This window comes from Ursus americanus, chromosome 34 (genome assembly GCF_024610735.1).
Source record: "Ursus americanus isolate L20-20 chromosome 34, mUrsAme1.1.p, whole genome shotgun sequence".
NCBI lineage: Eukaryota > Metazoa > Chordata > Mammalia > Carnivora > Ursidae > Ursus > Ursus americanus.
The window spans coordinates 29,329,101-29,349,921 of record NC_142160.1 but is presented as its reverse complement, the minus strand read 5'-3'; the positions used below and the strand labels follow the sequence as shown (position 1 = coordinate 29,349,921).

General features: G+C 35.5%; 1 protein-coding gene across 1 annotated transcript; it reads right to left on the bottom strand.

Moving 5' to 3' along the window:
• Positions 1–12,231: 12,231 nt before the first annotated feature.
• Positions 12,232–13,173, bottom strand: LOC123781423 (olfactory receptor 4K13-like). The gene has a single exon (XM_045780886.2). It carries the CDS (start codon positions 13,168–13,170, stop codon positions 12,232–12,234), a length of 939 nt encoding a protein of 312 aa, XP_045636842.2. The 5' UTR covers positions 13,171–13,173.
• Between the last annotated feature and the right edge of the window lie 7,648 nt (positions 13,174–20,821).

The window sequence follows — 20,821 nt, the reverse complement described above, 5'->3', positions numbered from 1 at the left end:
CCATACTAATATGCATATTGCCTCCAAAATTAAAAGAATATGTATTTATGGTTAAGTTATCAAGTATTGATTGAATTCATATGTTCCATGTGAATTCCTTAGGAGATATGCTTCGACAGGTCTGTTGGAATCCTTCTATGTTACAGTTAATTATACTGTATTTTCTTAGACAGAAGGAATCACTGCTTCACCTCTAGAGACAATCTAGAGACACATAACTATCAGACAAAAAATAGCAATAAACCAAATAAAGACATTTAAGTGAGTACATGGTGTATGTGACACATCGTAAGAATTTTAAAAGAATGGAGACCAATTCCAAGTGACACTTTCAGCTATGGCTTCAGGCTCACTTGTTGCTGTCTTCACAACACTTAAAAAATAAACATAATCCTCATGGCCAGTACACAAAAAGGGCAAAGCTTAGAGCATGTGTGAGGGTTTATGGGAAGAAAACATTAAGAGCAGTGTGTAGGAGGAGTGGTACATTTAGAAAAGGGACCGAATGCAGATCGGAAGGTGCATAGGAAGTGCCTGTTCTCTTTTCTCCAATGACCTGTAACTTTCTCCTTGTTTTTATTTCTACTCAGGCCCTTGTCAACATGTCCTACCACCATTATCCAGCCTTAATTCCCTTGATTGCTTTCCTATCTTAGATATTTTTAAGAACTGGATAATTTGTACAAATTAGGGAAAATAAAGATGAAAGTGATGTTCTTGTTGGTCAACCTCCAAGAGCAGATAGAGTGGAAGTTGAATGAAGACAGTAGGTCTAGAAGAACACACACAGGACAGCCACCCACCACACCCTCTTCGAAGGGCTGTGTTTCATCATTATCGGGTGAGTGAGCAGGAATTGTGCTTTGGAGACATTCGTGACGGTAATTTTAATAATTAGATGCACTGTGGAGAAATGAAATTCTTAATGATTATTAGATGAAATGAATATGGCAGCTATAATTTGGGAATGAATACACTTGCTACATGGAATTTCATGTCCTGTGATACAATGACAACAGAAAAACTTGGATACGAAATGAATAGAGTTAAGCATAATGCAATTAATATGAATAAAGCCTACATTACAGCTTTATTTCACCCTTTCATTTTAGCTTAGAGGGAAAGCTGGCATTCATTTATGTCGATAGCTTCCCCAGCATGTTTCTCTTATTCTTCTCTTTCCTTTCCCAAGCAAGTTTCTAAAACTATTTCTTTAGTTCTACACGTGATATACCTGTTCTTATGAGTGAATAAAAGCAATATAAATGAAAGGAAAGAAATTATATAGTTTAGACAGAAATTTTATTAATGAAGAAAATTTTCTTCCTCTTCAATAAGCAATTGCGCATTTTGTTATAATTGCTTTTACTCAATTTATGATGTGCTTTTGAGGAAATTAAAGGAAAAATAATTCTATATTAGACTAGAAGGGACTTTGTAGTCATTTATTTCTTATATCTTACTTAGCAAATGAAAAGTCTAGGTCAACATAATTAAGTAAATTTCCCATATCTTAGATGTAGGACCACCCTAAAGAAATGTGGTATTAGGTGAGATGGTGTATGTGTAAGCTTCTGGCCAGGCACAGAATGAGTAGGGAGATGGCATGTGCTGAATCTGAATCATTCATGTAAATGCAAGATTATAATCCAGAGAATTTTCCATATAAATCCCCATTAGGAAAGGAACAAGCCAAGACTTGTTTTATTAAGTAGGTAGATATGAGCATTTCTGCTCTTGCTCATGTGTATACAATATATATTACTTAACCTAAAAATAACTGAGTCACTTAACTATAATGAACTGAGGGCTACCAGAGGGGAGGTCTGTGGGGGGATGGGTTAAATTGGTGATGGGGATTAAGGCATGCACTTGTCTTGATGAGTACCTGATGTTGTGTGGAAGTGTTGAGTTGCTATATTTACACCTGAGACTAATATTACACTGTATGTTAACTAAATGGAATTTAAATTAAATATATATATATAATTGAGTCAAGTAAATACTTTTTCTTTCATTGTCAGCACTTTAAGTAAAAAGAAATATTTCAATTTTGACTGATTCTGTGTTTTTCAAAATCTATTTATACTTATGCTAAAGTACTGAAGGATCTCAAAAACATTATGCTAAGTAAGAAGCAGGACTCAAAAGGCCACATGTATTATTTTGTTTATATGAAATGTCTGGTGAACACAAATCTATAGAAACAGAATGTACATTAGGGGTTACCTTGAGCTGGGGAGTGAGCGTAAGTGGACAGAGTTTTCTCTCTGTGGTGATGAAATGACCTATAATAAGATTGTGGTGATGGATGCATGACTATGAGACTATAATAATAATCATTGAAGTGTGTATTTAAAATTGGTAAATTTCAGAGTATATGAATTGTACTCAATGAAACTCAAACTATTATACATTTTTTTGCTTTTATTCTTAAATTAAAATTATTGTTAATATGTTAGTTTTTTTGAACAGTTTTCCAGTACTAACCAGCTGCTTTTACTCAAATATATTTCACTATGAGGTAGTTGATGATATACTGCATATCTGATCCAACTTAGGTTTCAATTTCTTTTTTTTTAAGATTTTATTTATTTATTTGACAGAGAGAGAGAGCGAGGACAAGCAGGGGGAACACGGGGCACAAGGATAGGGAAAAACAGGCCCCCCACAGAGCACAGTCCCAGAACCCCAGGATCATGACCTGAGCTGAAGGCAGATGCTTAACCGACTGAGCCACCCAGGTGCCCCAGGTTTAAATTTATTAATGTCCCCTATTTGATTTATATTTTTGACTATCTTATGTATTTGGAAGCATGCCATTCTCTGTTTTTGTTGAGGAAGTTTGTTGATATTTTCCATACTATTTTAAGTACTCATGATTGAGTTTCCTGCATTATTCACATTTTCATTCATTCCCTTGCATATGAGCATTTTGTAGGGAGTTATCCCATTTAAAAAAAAATGAGTACTTATTTATTTACTTATTTGAGAGAGAGAAAGAGAGCCAGGGGTGGGAGGCAGAGGGAGAATCCAAAGCAGACTCCCTACCTAACACAGAATCCAATGTAGGGCTTAATGTGGGGCTCGATCTCACAACCTGGAGATCTTGAGCTGAAATCAAGGGTCAGATGCTTAACCAATGTAGCCATCCAGGTGTCCCAGGACTTCTCCCTTTTTATTTCTTTAAGATTTCATTTGTATTTGTGGTGTAATGGTCAGTTTTATACAGAGATTTTCTGCCTATCTAGTTCTGGTCATTAATTTTCCCTCGCCTGCTCCTTCTCCAGCTCTCATTATGATGTGCCCATTTACATGTCCTTTCAGCACCTGAAATGATTAAAAGAAAAATTGAGTTTCTCGCTATTACATTGTTTTCAATGCTAGTATGAGTTAACTGGAGGCTCACAATTTGGTTTTCTTAATTTTCATCATCATTTTTAATCACTAACCATCTACTGCCAAGTTTTACTTGTCAATATCATGCTGAGAGCATATATTCTTTAACTTTGTATAAAAATTCTTGGCTTGTCGGTCACTGTGAATGTGATCTCCAGTGAGAGAGAATTTGATATCTCAAAAGCCACAGCTTTTCCTTCCAGCCAATACAAAATTGATTAAAATACCATCTTCAGTATATTAAATCTCTAATAAATTAGCTCTCGATGATGTTTCCACTTACCTGTTCTAAAGACACAGTATGAAGAACAGTATGTTCAAGGGGATAATCAAAATTATAAATCTGCTTTTCACTCTCTGCGATGCTCTGTGTATGAATGTATATATTATCTTCTTCTTTATAAAGATGTGAATCATTTGGAGGCAGATGTGTTGGAGCTCTGGGAATCCGTATTTCAGTGGGAGTTGTTAGGGCACTGAGGCTACTGCCCTAGCAGGACCAGGAGAGATGTTTGCACTTAATTTCTAGCCCTGCAACATGCTGTGGTTCTCTCTGAGCATTGGCTTGATTACAATGGGCATGACAGTGTTGGTTGATCGGTTGTGCTATAGGATAGACATCTTTGAATTAATGGATGCTTGTTTTCCCTCGTATTACTCCAAGCTATCCTCTTACCTTCCTTCTAACAACTTTGGGTAATTTTTTAGATGGATAATCTCCAGACTTTTCTAAGCATAACATCCTCAACATAAAAATAGATCTCTATATGTTATAAATTTACTACTGACAGCATATATTATGTTCAACATTAATATAGTCAGGAAGTAGAAATTTTAAAAGACAAAGTTAAAATAAATTATGCTAAGTAATTTAAAATTTGAAATGATACATTGATGATACAACCGTATGCTTGTTAAAATTTAATAATTATTTATGTGATTTCCAAAGTATATCTATATGGCACAAAATAGTTTCACAATCATTGCCCCCTTTACTATAAAATATTAATATAAATTCTTGTTTTAGAGATATTGCTTTTACAAAATTAATCATAATTGATTACCTTGGTGTACTTTGTACCACAGGCTTCAATAATAACTTGCCAAGAAAGGTTGTCATAAATAACTTTCAAATTGGCTGGTATTTGCAAGTTCTTATTTAATTCCTGTCAAATTCACCACTTAACCCATGGCTTAATGTGGTGTTTGTCATAGACACTGTGTTTATTATAGGAATCATTACAGTTGATGAAAGATTATTAGATACAGATGTTGAAATCATCCATACTTTTATATAACACAAAGCTCCTTCCCATAAGACAAATCTGATTCTACCACAAATCATTTAATTTGAAATCAGTAGAAGTAGTTTTCTGTGTACTGTATATTGTTTGCTGATAAGAAATGCATTTTATTTATTGTCATATTGTTTATGAAAGCCATTTTTACAGTGGCTGAAAACAGAAGTATTTTCTCAGTAGAATGTGGCTTTTCTCCTTTTGCTATTAGTTAAGAAACATTCAAGAACACTTTTAGTGAAAACTTTAAACCATTTATTAGCTGGTGAGTGTTAATACTGCAAAAAATTTGTGGAGTTTTATGTATTTTGTATTTCCTTTTTAAATGTTTTGCTTATCATGATCACTAGCTAATTTATCAAGGTACAGTGTAGATTGTTGAGTTCATTGTTAATAATAATGGAAGTAAATCCATATTGTAAAATAATGTTTCTTAATAATTTGGAATGTTTTTAGCCAGCTTATTGTCAGTTCTCATAGCTTCTTGTTCTTTTACTTTGTGATTTAGCTGACAAAGGGCTCATATTATGGTAAAATTGTCAACCCTATCATTTTATAATCATTTATGTGTTTTAATAACTAGAATTATCTTCAGTGCAAGGCTTATTGACACAAATTTATTTGAGCTCCTTATGAAGTTTTGGAGAACAAATCAAATTAAAATACAATAATGTACAGGGTGCCTGGGTGGCACAGCGGTTAAGCGTCTGCCTTCGGCTCAGGGCGTGATCCCGGCGTTATGGGATTGAGCCCCACATCAGGCTCATCCTCTATGAGCCTGCTTCTTCCTCTCCCACTCCCCCTGCTTGTGTTCCCTCTCTCGCTAGCTGTCTCTATCTCTGTAGAATAAATAAATAAAATCCTTTAAAAAATTAAAAATACAATAATGTAATCCTTCAGTATCCCTTTCTCCCAATTTTGGTACACCTAAGCTATAATATATAGAAATGTGTTCAAAGCAAATAACTGCAAAGAGAACTCCTCTAAATCTGTCTGTCTTTTGGTTAACTCATACCTTATCAGACAAACTTAAGTATCGTAAGTAATGTGACTAGGTATTACACAGAATAATTTTGAGTACCAAAAATTACCTGAATATTAAATATTAGTGAAGTTTACTTATCTTTTCAAGTTTAGACACATAAATAGATGTTCACATTTTTTCTCTATACTTGATGAATTGGTTACGGCCAGCTTAAAAGGTATTCACCCTCCTTTGGGACAATGGGTTTAAATAAATTGTAATGACTGTTTAATTCAATCTTGTCTTGTGGTTCAACAATGGATATTGACCCAATTTAATACTCCTCCAGGTCCCATACTTTCTACAGTAATAGTTCTTTACTTCTTGAATGAATATTCACCCTCTATTACTGGCCAGGGTAAAATTCTGTGATTCCTCAAATATTCCTTTCCTGTCCTCAAATGTTTAATATTCCCAATTTCTATTGTATTGCTGTATATTCCTTGGTGGTGGGGATTGTATTTAGCATTTGCCCTTCATTTAATTTCTTACTTTTGGCCAATTTATTGAGTGAATTTGCTTTCTGTTCTCTAATATCCTTTAACTCTCTAGTGTTGAATATACTGTCCTTTGATTTCCTCTAAAAAAAAATTCTGGGGACAAAATTTTGGTGTTTTAACTTTAAATTTATTTTCTAGGACTATAAGTTCTTATAGTGCAGATATTGCTCTTAAGATATAAGGAAACTCCTTACAACTAGTTTACAAGTGGCTAAAGTGAGGCCTTGAAATAGGTATTGAACTCAGCAAGTCTCAAATTTTCTTGGGCCCATACTGGATCTCAGAATCTTACTATTCAGTCCTGACCCCAAAGAACTCATTGCTAAGTATGATGATACAGGTATGCAAAAGGCAAACCTTGTTTTATGGAGTTTGCAAATTTCTCCTAAAAGAGGCTATCTTTCCCCCAAAAGGCAACTTTTGTCTTTAATGGTAGACATTGATTGGCTGCACAGAGAAGCAAGAAGAAAATTCTAGGCAGAGATAATTATATATAGGGAGGTATGGAAGCACAGAGTATTCTGACATATTGCGTGAACAGAAAAAAGCTTGTATGTTTGAAATATGTGATAGCTTGGGTGGTGAAGAAGGGAGAGTTTTTGAGGAGGACAGAAAGTTAGGTTAGAATAAGAACTTCAAAGGGTCTTAAATATCAATCAAAGTAGTTTGGAATATATTCTGTAATTAGTGAGGAGCACTTGAAATGGTAAAATAGAGACTGAAAAGAATTGAGTTTTCACATGATGATGGTAGTAGCACTGTGAAGTAATTACTGTGTTATTTTAATAATCTAGGTAAAAAAATGATGAAATCTGACCTAAGGCTGTGGAGGGTAATGGAGAAGAGGTTATGATTAAATTATCAGGTAGAATTGTGAAAATTTGGTAACAGAGTGTGCACAAATGATGACACATTGAACAGAGTAAGTGGTGAGTTCCATAATACTGTCTGCAGATGTTCTATGTCAGAATCAAATAAGGTAGGAACTTTTGGACTGGCAGAGTGAGGAGCCTAGTGGACTTTCTCTCCAACAAAACAAACACTTCACTCGTGAAACTTATAGAGAGCAATAATGTACAGTCTCCAGAAATTGTCCAAATCATATAGAAAATAGAGAAATGACCACTTAAGAAAACCGACCAAGTCTTAAGAATAGCAGTCTAGCATTTAAGCCTCCCCCCACCCCATGTCTCCTTTTGGAACTCCATATTGTAGAAGCCCTTTTCTGCTCTACTCTGGGTACTCTAATCTAGGCAGGTGTGGTGAAGAAAATAGGGATTCCCTCTCCGCATGATCCAGTCTAGCATATGTTCTTACGTTTTACCCTAGAGTGGTAAGGACTTAAGTGTTAAACATGTTCTATTCCAGGTGAATACCAAGGAAATGATGAGGTTATCTTTCCCCTTTCCTCACCTACTTGTAGAACAGAGATTCCACCTATATAAGGTATTTAAAGAAGTCAAACTCATGTAAACAGAAAGTAGAATGATGGTGGCCAAAGGCTGGGCAGAGGAGTAAATGGGGGAGTTGCTGTTCAATGGGTATATAATTTCAGCTTTTCTGGAATTTCTGCTGTACAACAGTGTCCCTAAAGGTAACAATACTATATTGTGCACTTAAAAATTTGTAAGAGGCTGGTTCTCATGTTAAATATTCTGAGCACAGGGGGCACCTGGGTGGCTCAGTTGGTTAAGCATCTGCCTTCGGATCAGGTCATGATCCCAGGGTCCTGGGATCAAGTTCCACGGCAGGCTCCCCACTCAGCAGGGGATCTGCTTCTACCTCTCCCTCTGCCCCTCCCCCCTTCTTGTGCATGCTCTCTCTCAAATAAATAAATAAAATCTTTTAAAAAGTAAATAAAATGTAAAAATAGCAATCATTTAAAAAATGTTCTTAGCACAGCAATAAATAATAAAAACAACAACAACAACAACAACTCTATTCTAGACATGACAGGATAAGAACACCATGGCCCCCCTTAGCACCCCTATCCTCAAGCTTACTTAATGTCATGAACTTAAAGTTCATGCCAGAAGTGGCAAGTTGAGATGACCAGAACCTTTGTTCTCCTAGTACCCACTCACACAGGAGGATGTCACTTGAGGAGAAATGGGCTGCTGTCCCTGTCCTCAGCTCTTGTGCAGTGGTACTCGAGCTCTGCACAGAGGAACAGGCATACCGTAAGGATGAAAATCTCCATAGTCCTATCTCAGGGGGCCTGGCTTTATTTGGAACAGAGCTTGGAGAGTTCCATGTAACAATGCAATGTCAGAAACAGTGGAGCTCTTTGTGAAGAGCAGTTAAGAGAGCACTCACAGCATCATTATACTGGTATCAAGAAACCAAATTGCATAGCAAACTGCAGTTTAAAAGATAAAAACAGTGACAGGCACAAGAGAAACCCTACTGGGATCACAGTCAACCCTGGGGATAAGGAAGGCTGTGTGCATTCAGTGGCTGTACCCACTTAGAAGAAACCAAACAAAGGTGTGGAGCAGAAATGAGAAGATTCTCCAAGCCACACATAGTTTCATCAACAAAGGGTGGAAGCCTCAGTGACACAAAAAGATTAAGGGCAACCTCTGACTAAATACTGTCTGAAAAATGAGCAACACTGAACCAAGAGCAACTCCTAGGAAGCCAAGCTTTAAAAAAAAAAAAAAAAAGGTCACACAAATTCCTATTAGTCTGGAAGACGCTGTGTGAGTGCCGAAGTCTGTGCACCTCTTAGGAAACACTGGAGACAGAGCATCCAGCTATTAGTCCCTGAATAAATGTGGGGCAAAAGTGTAAACTCTGAACTGTGATAGCAGCTTCTAAGCCATACACATGTCTACTAGTTAAGGGTAAAATTCTACCTGGCCTAGGAGACTTCAGCAAAACCACCAACCAATAAGTGGCTTATGATGTCCCAAAGGTAACCAAGCTGAAGATTAAAAACAAGAAAAAAAAATCTGAGCAAGGACATCATAGGCTACATACTGCAGGGATGGTACACTTCAGAGTTAATTCAGCCAAGGTACTAAACAACCACCCAATCAAACAGTTCCTATAACATCAATATGAAGAGGAGAGGGTTTAGTAACCAGAGTTCCTACAATACATTATAGAAAATGGCCAGTTTGGGAGCACTTGGGTGGCTCAGTCAGTTAAGCTTCTGCCTTCAGCTTAGGTCATAATTCCAGGGTCCTGAGATTGAGTACCACGTAGGGCTCCCTGCTCAGTAGGGAATTTGCTTCTCCCTCTCCCTTTGCCACTACACCCTGCTTGTGCATTCTCTCTCTTTCACTCTATCTCTCTCTCAAAAATAAATAAGTAAAATATTTTAAAAATAAGAAATAAATTAAAAATGTCCAGTTTTAGCCAAAACTGATGAGACATGTGAAGAAACACAAAACTATGCCCCATACATGAAATAAAGGTCAATAGAAACTGCTTTTGTGGGGACTCCAATGTTGCACTTAGCAGAAAAAAACCCTTCAAAGTAACTATTATAAATATATCCAGAGAACTAAAGGAAAGCATGCCTAAAGAAGAAGAGGAAGGTATGACAATATCTCATCAGGTAGAGGGTATCAAAACAGAAATTATTTTTTTAAAGTGGAGATTCTGGAGTTGAAAAGTACAATAACTCCTTCAAATGTAGAAGTCACTAAAGGAGCTCACCAGTTGATGTGAGCAGTCAGAAGAAAGAGCCAGTGAACTTGAAGATATATCTGTAGCAGTTATGCAATCTCAAGAACAGATGTAACGAGAAAATGAGGAAAAGTGAACAGAGCCTCAAAAGAATGACGACACCATTAAGTGCACCAATATATATGTAATAGGATGTAAATTTTGGCTTCTAGATTGGAGCATTAATCTGATTGAGATCTTATTAATTCAAATAGGGAATGCAGGAAAAATAATAGGTTTGGGACGGTAGGTAACTTATTTAGTTATCACATTTGGGGCTTCAAATATCTTTGAGATACACAGGGCATGGCTCAGTAGAAAGTTGAAAATAAAAGTTTGCAGCTCAGAAATGAGGAACAGAAAGGAGAAAATGAGGATAAGTATAAACAACTACCACCTCAAAGGCTGGATGAGCAAAAGAGGAATAGACATTAATCAGAACCCATAAATGCTGCTGGATCAGCGTCACCATTAATGGTGTTGGAACCTTTATCCTATTACTGAGTAAGAAGATAAGAGCTATGCACTTGATGAAGCTTTAGGAGCCTTGGATCCTTCAACCTTGCTGATGCTGCTGAGCCCCCTAAAATAATTCTGGAGTCCACAGTGCCCAATACTGCTTCTGCCTGAGCCCAAAGCTGAGGAATGTAAACTTCTCCCTTTTTCCTGCTGTCCAATATCATGTTAATGTCTCCCACTGATAGAACCTGATAGGGATTAAGTTTGCAAGGGAGTTCAGGAAATGTAATTTTCAGGCTTGTAGCTATCTCGTCTAGAGAGAGGACTATAGAGGAGCTAATAAGGGACTGAGAGTCATAAGAGAAATATTCAGAAGCATCTTCCCATTTGGTTGCTCAGCATCCATGCACATCACTCCACCTTTATTTAAACTTCCAATCAATAACAGTTGCTTCAAAATAAAGATTCATTTATCCTACATGCAAATTAAGACATTCTCCCCTTTTTCTCCAAGTGTAACACTAAATATTCTCATAAATTACTATATCCATCTCAGTGTAGTGTTGGGATCTCCTCTAGTTTAGTCATAATCCCACAGGAATATTCTGTAACCTAGAGACTAAATGGTAAAATTAATCAACAACATCTTCTTGGTGAGGAAAAAGAAAAGAAAAAAAGGAATTTGAAATTTCTTAATAAATGCCATAAATACACAATTGACATAATACACAACTCAGGAGGAAAATATTCTTAGTTACTATAATCATCATTTTCCTACTGATGGGTCATGATACTCAGTTGTCCTTGGTTGTTTTCATTTACTTCCAATTGCTTTCTTCTCTTGTCTTCATGTAGTATCTCCAATAATGATTCTTTACTTGGTGGAGTGAATTCAATTTAAAGTTTTATTGGCTCATGCCCTTCTCATTTACTTTTTTATTGAAATACAATAAACATAGAATATTATATTAGTTTCAGGTGTACAATATATTGATTCAGCAATTCTACACATTACTCAGTGCTCACACAATACATGTAGTCACCCCTAGTCACCATTAATGTTATCCCTGTGCACTGTTTTTGGGAATGTAAACTGATGCAGCCACTGTGGAAAAATTTTCATTTGCTTTTATTACTTGATATGCAAATATTATGAGGCACCACAGAGAATCACTTGAGTCTCATACATGATTTCCCTACCCTACTGAGTAACATTAATCCTAGTATACCTTGACAATTGGGACCAGTCTTTTCAGCTGGCTTAATAAGTTCTTCTATTAAATCAGAGGTATAAAGAGACTGAAATGGCTGGTGACTTCGACCTTCAGATCAATGGGAAATTGTTTTATCCTCTTGTTGGAAAGAGTTATTTATTGAAAACATGAAGGAGGGGACAGGAAACAGATTTATGTTACTAAAATTGAGATAGAAAATCAATCTATTAAAAAGCATAGATTTTGAAGTTAGAGGGAGGATCTAATTCTCAGTCTAGTACTTGCAATTTCTGTGGCAAGTTCATTGAATTTTATAATTCTCAGTTTTCTACTGAAAATATGTTAATAATATGCTCTATTTTCATTGTTGCGAAGTGAAAACATATGCAAAGTGCCTCATCCATGGTTAGAACTCAGTAAATACTTATTTAGAATCTCATTTAGTTTATAAAAAACTGAAAATTACAACATGTATGAGTGGGATTATATTGGAATGGTTTGTATTTGGATGCATGATTCAGGGTGTTTTATTGCAGATATATACTTGTGTAGGGAAGGATTACCATTTCCCAAAATGTGACTTAGGGTTGATACAAAATTGAATACCTCAGTGTCTTTGGATGATGATGATAATGGCAACAATGATGATTATAATGTTTCATTTAAAAGGTTGATCTGGAACTCACTTGCTTGGTCTTTATTTTTCTTATTGCTTTCCTCATGTCTTTGTTTCTGAATGTGTAGATGATTGGATTTAAAAGGGGAGTGAAAATTGTGTAAAACACAGAGAGGATCTTATCTATGGATACCCTGTTGAATGGCCATATATAGATAAAGATGCAAGGTCCAAAGAACAGTACCACCACTGTAATGTGGGTTGAAAGAGTGGACAAAGCCTTGGAAGACCCATGGGAAGAGCGATGCCAGACAGTAATCAGAATGATGCTATAGGAGATGAACAGAAAGATGAAACAGGACAAAGAAAGTAGTCCACTGAATGCAATGACTAATAGTTCCAAGATGTAAGTGTCAGTACAAGCAAGTCTGATGACCTGAGGCAGATCACAAAAAAAGCTATCCACAACATTGGGGCCACAGAATGGTAAAGTTACTGTGAACACCATTTGGCTCATTGTGTGCACAAAACCAGTGGTCCACGACAGAAGTGCAAGTCCTATGCAAACACGATGGCTCATGATAGCTTTGTAATGGAGGGGTTTGCATATGGCAATGAATCTATCAATTGCCATGACTACAAGCAACATCATCTCACTTCCACCTAAAAGGTGAAGAAAGAACATCTGGGCCATGCACCCTTCATAAGAGATAGCCTTATATTCACTAATTAGGTCACAGATCATTTTAGGAGTAGCAAAGGAGGCCAGGGTCATATCAATAAAGGAGAGGTTGGCCAGTAAGAAGTACATGGGAGAGTGTAAGTGAGGGTCCAATTTTACTATAAAGATAATAAGGAGGTTACCTAATACAATGGCTATGTAGATAACAGAAAAAAACAAGAAAAAGCAAATCTGTAACTCACGAAGCTCTGTGAGGCCCAGCAAAATAAACTCAGACACCATGGAGTGATTTTGTTTCTCCATTTGTTTGACTGTTGGCATATGTTACCTAAAACAAAATCAAAATAGGTAAAAATCTATGAATAAAGTTGAGAGAATACATATACACTTAACTTTGCTCCCTAAAATCCACTGAAATGTGCAAAAAGAATCAAAACTGTTGAATAACATTGAATCCAAAAATTTTTGAAAAAAGAATAGACAGAATTTCTTAGCAAAACTTATGAGGAATTTCTGCCATAAACTAAGACATTTGAAGAAAATTATAGTTGGCACTACTTAACTCATATCTTCACTCATATTGAAAAGAGTGAGTATCTGAATAGGTGAAAGAAATGAGAAGTTCTTTGCCACCTCTTTTGAGGATAAGGTATAGATTTATTGGTCGTCCATGGGCAAAGAAGGGGATCCTTCCATCTTGAAATCTACTTCTACACTGCATGTCAGTGAAGGAGAGGCCAAAGTAGTTTTCTAACTGAAAAGCAGGACCAAGAAAAATGAAATTAAGTAGATGGAATATAGAACATGGAGAATCTAAGAATCAGTTCTCTAGTGGCTGCTGAAAGTCAGATGAGCAGCAATAATAAACACTATGAGTTTTGAGACACTTTAATATCTGGTTGGCCCAAATTGAAATGGCTTCTCAACTTCCTTTTCCATAAGGTGGAAGAAAGGCTCAGATGTTTTGGTCTTCTCCCATGAGCTCTGACTTTGCCTGGGGGTAAGCTCTCTACCCCCAGGCCTATGAATTTAGTAGATAGGAAGGTACAGTGCTCAGGTATGGCATAAATGGATGCTTGCTGCTGGCTTCCTACTGCCTTGCTTAAGTTACTTTCTTTGTCAGGCGGCTAACATCCTAGTGGATTTGGTATAACATCCATATCACTTATAAGAGAGTATAATTGTAGAGTTCTGATAAACAAAGGGGGATCTATAGGGAACAGATCCATGTGCTTCTAGATGACTAAAGCAGACCCATGTGGAATGACGTCCATTTAAGCATGAATGTTCCCAGCCAGAAATTCTGAAGCAAAGTATCAAGGAACAGATAGTAGTAACAGAACAAATTTTTTTGAGACTTAAAAAAATGTGACATCTGAAAAAAACAAATAAATAAATAAAAGAATTAGAAAAAAACACAAAAGAGTTTATATCTGACTGAAGACCTCATTCATAGAAATAGATACAATGTAGTTTCAAAATATTTTGAAATGTTTTAAGAATTTGGAGAAATATAATAAAATAATTGAAATATTCATACTATTATTTAGAATTAATAAATATTTGTATTTTCATCATTTTGCTTCATAATTTTAAATAAAACAAAACCTACTGGCATAGGTAAATTTCACTTATCATCTTACTATTTTGTGTGTGGCTTATAAAAAATGAATAAATGATATCCTATCATAACAAAATTCTGCAAAAAAATTTTATTTTTACTGAGGAATTGCTATTATAAAAATGTTTGTTCTCTGTATTTGTAGGTTGGATTCTGCTTTTTGTTTCTTTATTGATTTGTTTTGTTTTTTAGATTCCACATATAAAAGAGCACTCTGATGGTTGAGGGTGTTGGGGGGGAAGGTGAGCAAGATGGGTGTAGGGGAGTGGGGGACACAGGATTCCAGTTACGGAATGAGTAAGTCATGGGGAAATAAAAGGTACACCACAGGGCCTATAGTCAGTCAATGGTATTGTAATAGGGTTGCACGGTGCCAGATGGTAGCTATGCCTGAGGTGAGCATAGCATGATGTATAGATTTGTGGAATCACTTATGTTGAGTACCTGAAACTAATATACTATTGTGTGTCAAGTATACTCCGGTTTTTTTTAAAATGGTGCGTTTAATGTATATCTACATGTTTATTTACATGTGAAAGGATTTTTGAAGATTATATAACTAGAAGTAGAATTACTAGGTCATTTTCAACTAACCTAATAATGTCAAATTCTCAACAAAGGGTTGTACAAATTTACACAACCACTTCCTTACAAATCTTGGTGTTTTGTTAGCTCTCATTCTAATGCTATTACTGTAGGAATGCAAAAATGATTCAATAGTAGGAAATCTCCAATTAATGATATTAAAGATATAAACAACAAATAATTTTAAGATGACAACAAAATAGACATCTAATAAATGGAGAGATATATTAGGTTCATGAATTATAAATATGTCAGTTTTCTTTAAACTGATGTATATATTCAACCTACTCCCTGTGTGAATCCTAGTGACTTTGGGAAATCATCAAGTTTATTCTAAAATGTATGTCAAAAGGCAAAAGGCCAAGATGAGCCAAGATAATTTTGAAGAACAAAGCTAGAGGATTTATACCAAAATATATCAAAACCTACTATAAAGCTATATAGTAAGAGAGTTTGATGTTGGCTCAAGAACCTAAAAATAAACCAATTTAATGGAAAATATCAGAAAAGCTCTACTTGATGATGACAGCCATAAGCCACATAGTAAAACACATGTGTGGAGAGACAAGCAGAACTGTTCACTGTTGAGCCAGGAGAATTGCGCTGAAATCAGATAACGGGTGCTGGTGATCCTTTTTAGAAAAGAGGATCTTCCTGATAGCAGATTCTACAATATCAATAAATGCCAGCAGTTGGCTTTATTATAGTCTCTGAAAAAGCTAACTTCAAAATTCATATTGCTTAACTTCTAGAGTTTGACATTTTAATTTTTCCTTCTGAGTTTGTTCTGTGGTTTGCCTGCTTGAAAGGTAGATTGGGGAGCAGGTGAGATCACCTTCCCAGGACACATTATAAGGCTGCATGCAGCAGTGACTCAGCCACTGTATGCTTCTCCATGAAATGATGGAAGAAGAGAAGAACATTGCTAAAGTTTTACTTGTGCGTGTTCCTACCAAATCCTGCCTTTTCGACGTGTGACTCTGCCGAGTGACATAGTGCTGTTTGCCTTCATGCACTACTTACTCCACAGCTTTATAGGGTTACAGCATTTCAAAGAATGAGGACCCAACAGAGGAGAAAAGCAACATATAATAGAAAGTATTGTCCAGACCTACGTATATACTCATATTTAACTGTGATATATAACAGAAGTAGAATTTTGAGTCAATAAGGAAAATATTCAGTAAATGATAATGGGGCAACTAATTTGTGATCAGGGCTGAGGAGATCAGATTCCCAGCCTCATTTTTCGCTTGAAAATCAACTTCAGAGATGTAAAAGATTTATCTTTGTACAAATAAAACTACAAAATGAATAAAAGCAAACACAGGTAAAAATTTTAATATAATGATGCTGATAAAACATTTTTGATATGTAAAAATTAGAATCCATGAAGTAAAGACTCAGAGTTGATGTTCTGAAAGTGAAAAAGTAAAAAGAGTAAACATAAAATAAGAGATGAGAATATATTTTCAACAAATGAAACAAAGAGCTGTTATGTGTAATTAGTAAGAAAAGGTTAAGAAAACGTGGAAAAGTGGAGAAATCATTTGGGTTGGCAATTCACAGAAGTAGAACTACAAATATCTTTAAACACATAAGTATTCAACCTTATTCATAATTAAAGAAATACAGGTAAAAATAACAAAGTACATGATTTTATCCATCACATTAAAACAATAAATTCAATTTTGGTAAGAATGGTAGTTTGTATTTTGGCACAATATTTTTTGGAGGAAATTTAGCACTGTATTTTTTTTTCCCAAACACCATTTTATTTCACCAGTACACATTTCAACAGTATATTTTGAAGATAAGACTTATTCTTGAAAAACCCACAATACAATTGATCTACCTAAATATATTAACATTAATTTATATCAGGAAATATTACCTAACATGGTTTTATTTTTTTTAATGATTTTTTATTATATTATGTTAGTCACCATACAGTACATCCCCGGTTTCCGATGTAAGGCTCGATGATTCATTAGTTGTGTATAATACCCAGTGCACCATGCAATACGTGCCCTCCTTACTACCCATCACCGGTCTATCCCATTCCCCCACCCCCCTCCCCTCTGAAGTCCTCAGTTTGTTTCTCATAGTCCATAGTCTCTCATGTTTCATTCCCCCCTTCTGATTACCCTCCCTTTCTTTATCCCTTTCTTCCCCTACCGATCATCCTAGTTCTTATGTTCCATAGATGAGAGAAATCATATGATAGTTGTCTTTCTCTGCTTGACTTATTTCACTTAGCATTATCTCCTCCAGTGGCACTGTATTTTTTATTTAGGTTTTGCAATATTTTAAAAAAAGAGGCTTCAGGGGGCGCCTGGGTGGCTCAGTTAATGAAGCGACTGCCTTCGGCTCAAGTCATGATCCCAGAGTCCTGGAATCAAGCCCCACATCAGGCTCTCTGCTCAGCAGGGAGCCTCCTTCTCCCTCTCCTTCTGCCTGCTGCTCTGCCTACTTGTGCTCTTTCTCTCTCTCTCTCAAATAAATAAATAAAATCTTTTTTTAAAAAAGAACCTTCAGTTCTGTGATTTATAGTGTAAGTTTTCAAAGAAAAATAGTCGAGTGCTCTTGGTACCATTGTCTTTAATAACCAAAAATTGGAAAACTCCTCCAAAGTCCATCATTAATGAAATGATTTAAAATGGAAATTTATATGTGCTCATATGGAGATATTTGTAAGATGTATTATTAAATTTTAAAATGTCATATTTTAAATAGATTATTATAACATTTTATGGAAAATTACATACCCACATACAAATTTCATAGAAATCTCAGAGAAACATACATGCATTAATGTATCAAGAATGCTTACCTCTGGGTATATTAGCTTATAGGGTTAATGCAGAGTCCAATTTTTATAAGTCCAAGTTCTGTTAAATTTCATAAAGTTGAATTAGATTCTAGCCCTGGATAAATGTTCCCCAAAATATAGTTGGTATTTAGGGGCTTCAAATCAGAAAATCATTTATGTTACATATAGCTGTAAAGGAACTTAAAAAATAATGTGTAACTTGCAGCTTGTGATAGTAACAGGCTATGCTGGTTTATCATCTACTACCTAAAACGTTTATAGTCACAGCAGCACTAAAGGTGATATTATGGATTTGGCAATCTATTACAGATAGCCAGGATTGGAAATACATTTTATGTCCTATATCCACTTGTGACAAAGCAACTCACCGATACAGGGAAGATGTCTTCTGCCCTCTTTTTCCACCAGCCCTTCCACAGTGTCCTCTGAGAATTTCCAGGACAGTTCTTGAAAAGAAAAATAGACAAATCTATTGATTTTAAAATGTGTTAGAAAGTTAGAGTAATGAAATGATACTTCACCTTCCTAAGAATAGATAGATTAATAAACAGATGTAAGAAACCTGAGATTTTAGTAAAAGAGTCCTATAAATATACGTTGTTTAGGATAAAGTCAGTTACTCGGGAATAAATAGGCTGGATGAGCTACACAGTCTTAAATAAAAATGAATTTAAAAACTTTAAATATATAAATAATAGTTCAAGCAATAAAAGAGAGAGAGAAATATGTAAATGAATAACATGCTTTGTTGTATTTTATAATATTGGGTTATGGTCACGACAAAGGCAGAAACCACAGAAGTTGAGGTTAATAGATTTTATTCAGTGAAGAGGAGCAAGCTCTCTATTACCTCAAAAACATTAAAAATTCTAAGAGGCAACTGGAGAAAAGTAGCCAAATATATATGTCCTTAATATCAAATTCTTATAAGTTGATATGGAAAATTTCAAGAGCCCTATATAAAAATAAGCCAAGGTAAAATACAAAATGTTTAAGAAGGGGCGCCTGGGTGGCTCAGTTGTTGAGCATCTGCCTTCAGCTCAGGGCGTGATCCCGGCATTCTGGGATCGAGCCCCACATCAGGCTTCTCTGCTTTGAGCCTGCTTCTTCCTCTCCCTCTCCCCTGCTGTGTTCCCTCTCTCGCTGGCTGTCTCTATCTCTGTCAAATAAATAAATAAAATCTTTTTTAAAAAGTTTAAGAAAATATATAAATAATGGTTGAATATATGAAAAAGAGTTTAATTTCAATAAAATACACCTCAAGGTCACACACATCAAAGTGTTTTTGTGCTTTACTTTGGGTGGTATAATTATATATCTGGTATATATTTTTCTACATTTCCTGATTTATCACAAACATTATATATTAAACATGTTCTACAATTGAAATTGGAAGTTTTTTAAGTAAACAACTTATTTAGTGAAATGGAAATCTTTAACTTTTCTTGTCCGTACCTTATTCTTTCTTTGGGAGTTGTGACTGAAAGTCACTGAGACTCAGGAGTTCTTTCACTTGCCCCCACTTTTCTTCCATGTTCCTTTTGTGTGTCCCCACTCTAATGAAGGAGAACTCCCTTTTATTTTGAAATCACAGAAAACAACATGAGGACTTTGTCAATTAATGACCCTGGGAAAACCTTGCATCCTATTAATGAATTCCCTCAGCAATTAAAGCCATACATTTGGCAAGCCAGATTATTCAGCATCTCTCATTAGTGTGTAGCTTTTCCCCATAAAAAAGAGACAGAAAACTGAATGGGAATAAATCAGAGAGGGAGAAAAACTATGAGAGACTCTGGACTCCCAGAAACAAACTGAGGGTTACAGAAGGGAGGGGGTGTGGGGGATGGGATAACTAGGTGATGGGTCTTAAGGAGGGCATGTGTTGTGATGAGCACGGGGTATTATACACAACTAATGAATTGTTGAAAACTTTATGAAAAACTAATGATGTACTATATGTTGATTAATTGAACATAAAAAAGAAAAGAGACAGAAAGAAGGCATTATCAATCAAATAACATACCCATATTTCTCTGAGCAGACACAGACATACAAACTGAGTGTCTCTTTAAAATGTGTATAACTTTGAATTTTCCAAAGTCCAAAGTAAGAAGAATTTAGAAACATGAGATAAATAGAAAACTTCTTATAAAACTTCGACGGTCACAAAAATCTCTTTCATTGATCCTATCATCTGAATAAAAATATCTTTCATTAATCTTATCATCTGAATAAAGGTGAAGAGTACCATTTAATGGAAATAACTGGTTCCTAAGAGTCACATCTCTCTGATACCTTTCTAATTTTCCTCTATAATTAGTTCCTTTTGGATTTGTTAGCTCTGTTGGTACTGCATTGTGCCAGAATACTTCATGGTTAAAATGAAAGCAATTTGCTGTTCTTTATTTGATCTCTTAATCAGCAATAGCTGACTAATTTCTTCTTTCTCACATTGGACTTCCTGTGTTTATGAAGTCAACAAATGGCCTATGCCCTATACAACCAACTACTTTGTCTAATTTTGCTATCATTTCAGTGAACAGCTTGGTCAACAATATCTAAAACTACTTTATTTTTGTCATCTCTGAATTGAATACTTCACCCATTGATGACTTCATACAATTGTAGCTCAGACACTTAAGAAAATAACATTTATTAATGGGGTTCCTGTATTATTTCCAAAGCTGCTGTAGTCATTCTTGCATATTTCTTATGGGCATAATCATTCATTTGTCTTAGAGGTATACTTTGGAGTAGAATTACTGGATCATAGGGTAGGTATGTCTTTTGGAAAGTGTTAGAGAGGTGCAATGTGGTTGTACTGATTTCCACTCCCACCAGCAATGTGAAGAGTTCTGGTTGTTCTACATCCTTACAAGACTTTGGTATTCTGAAGCCTTTTCAACTTTAGC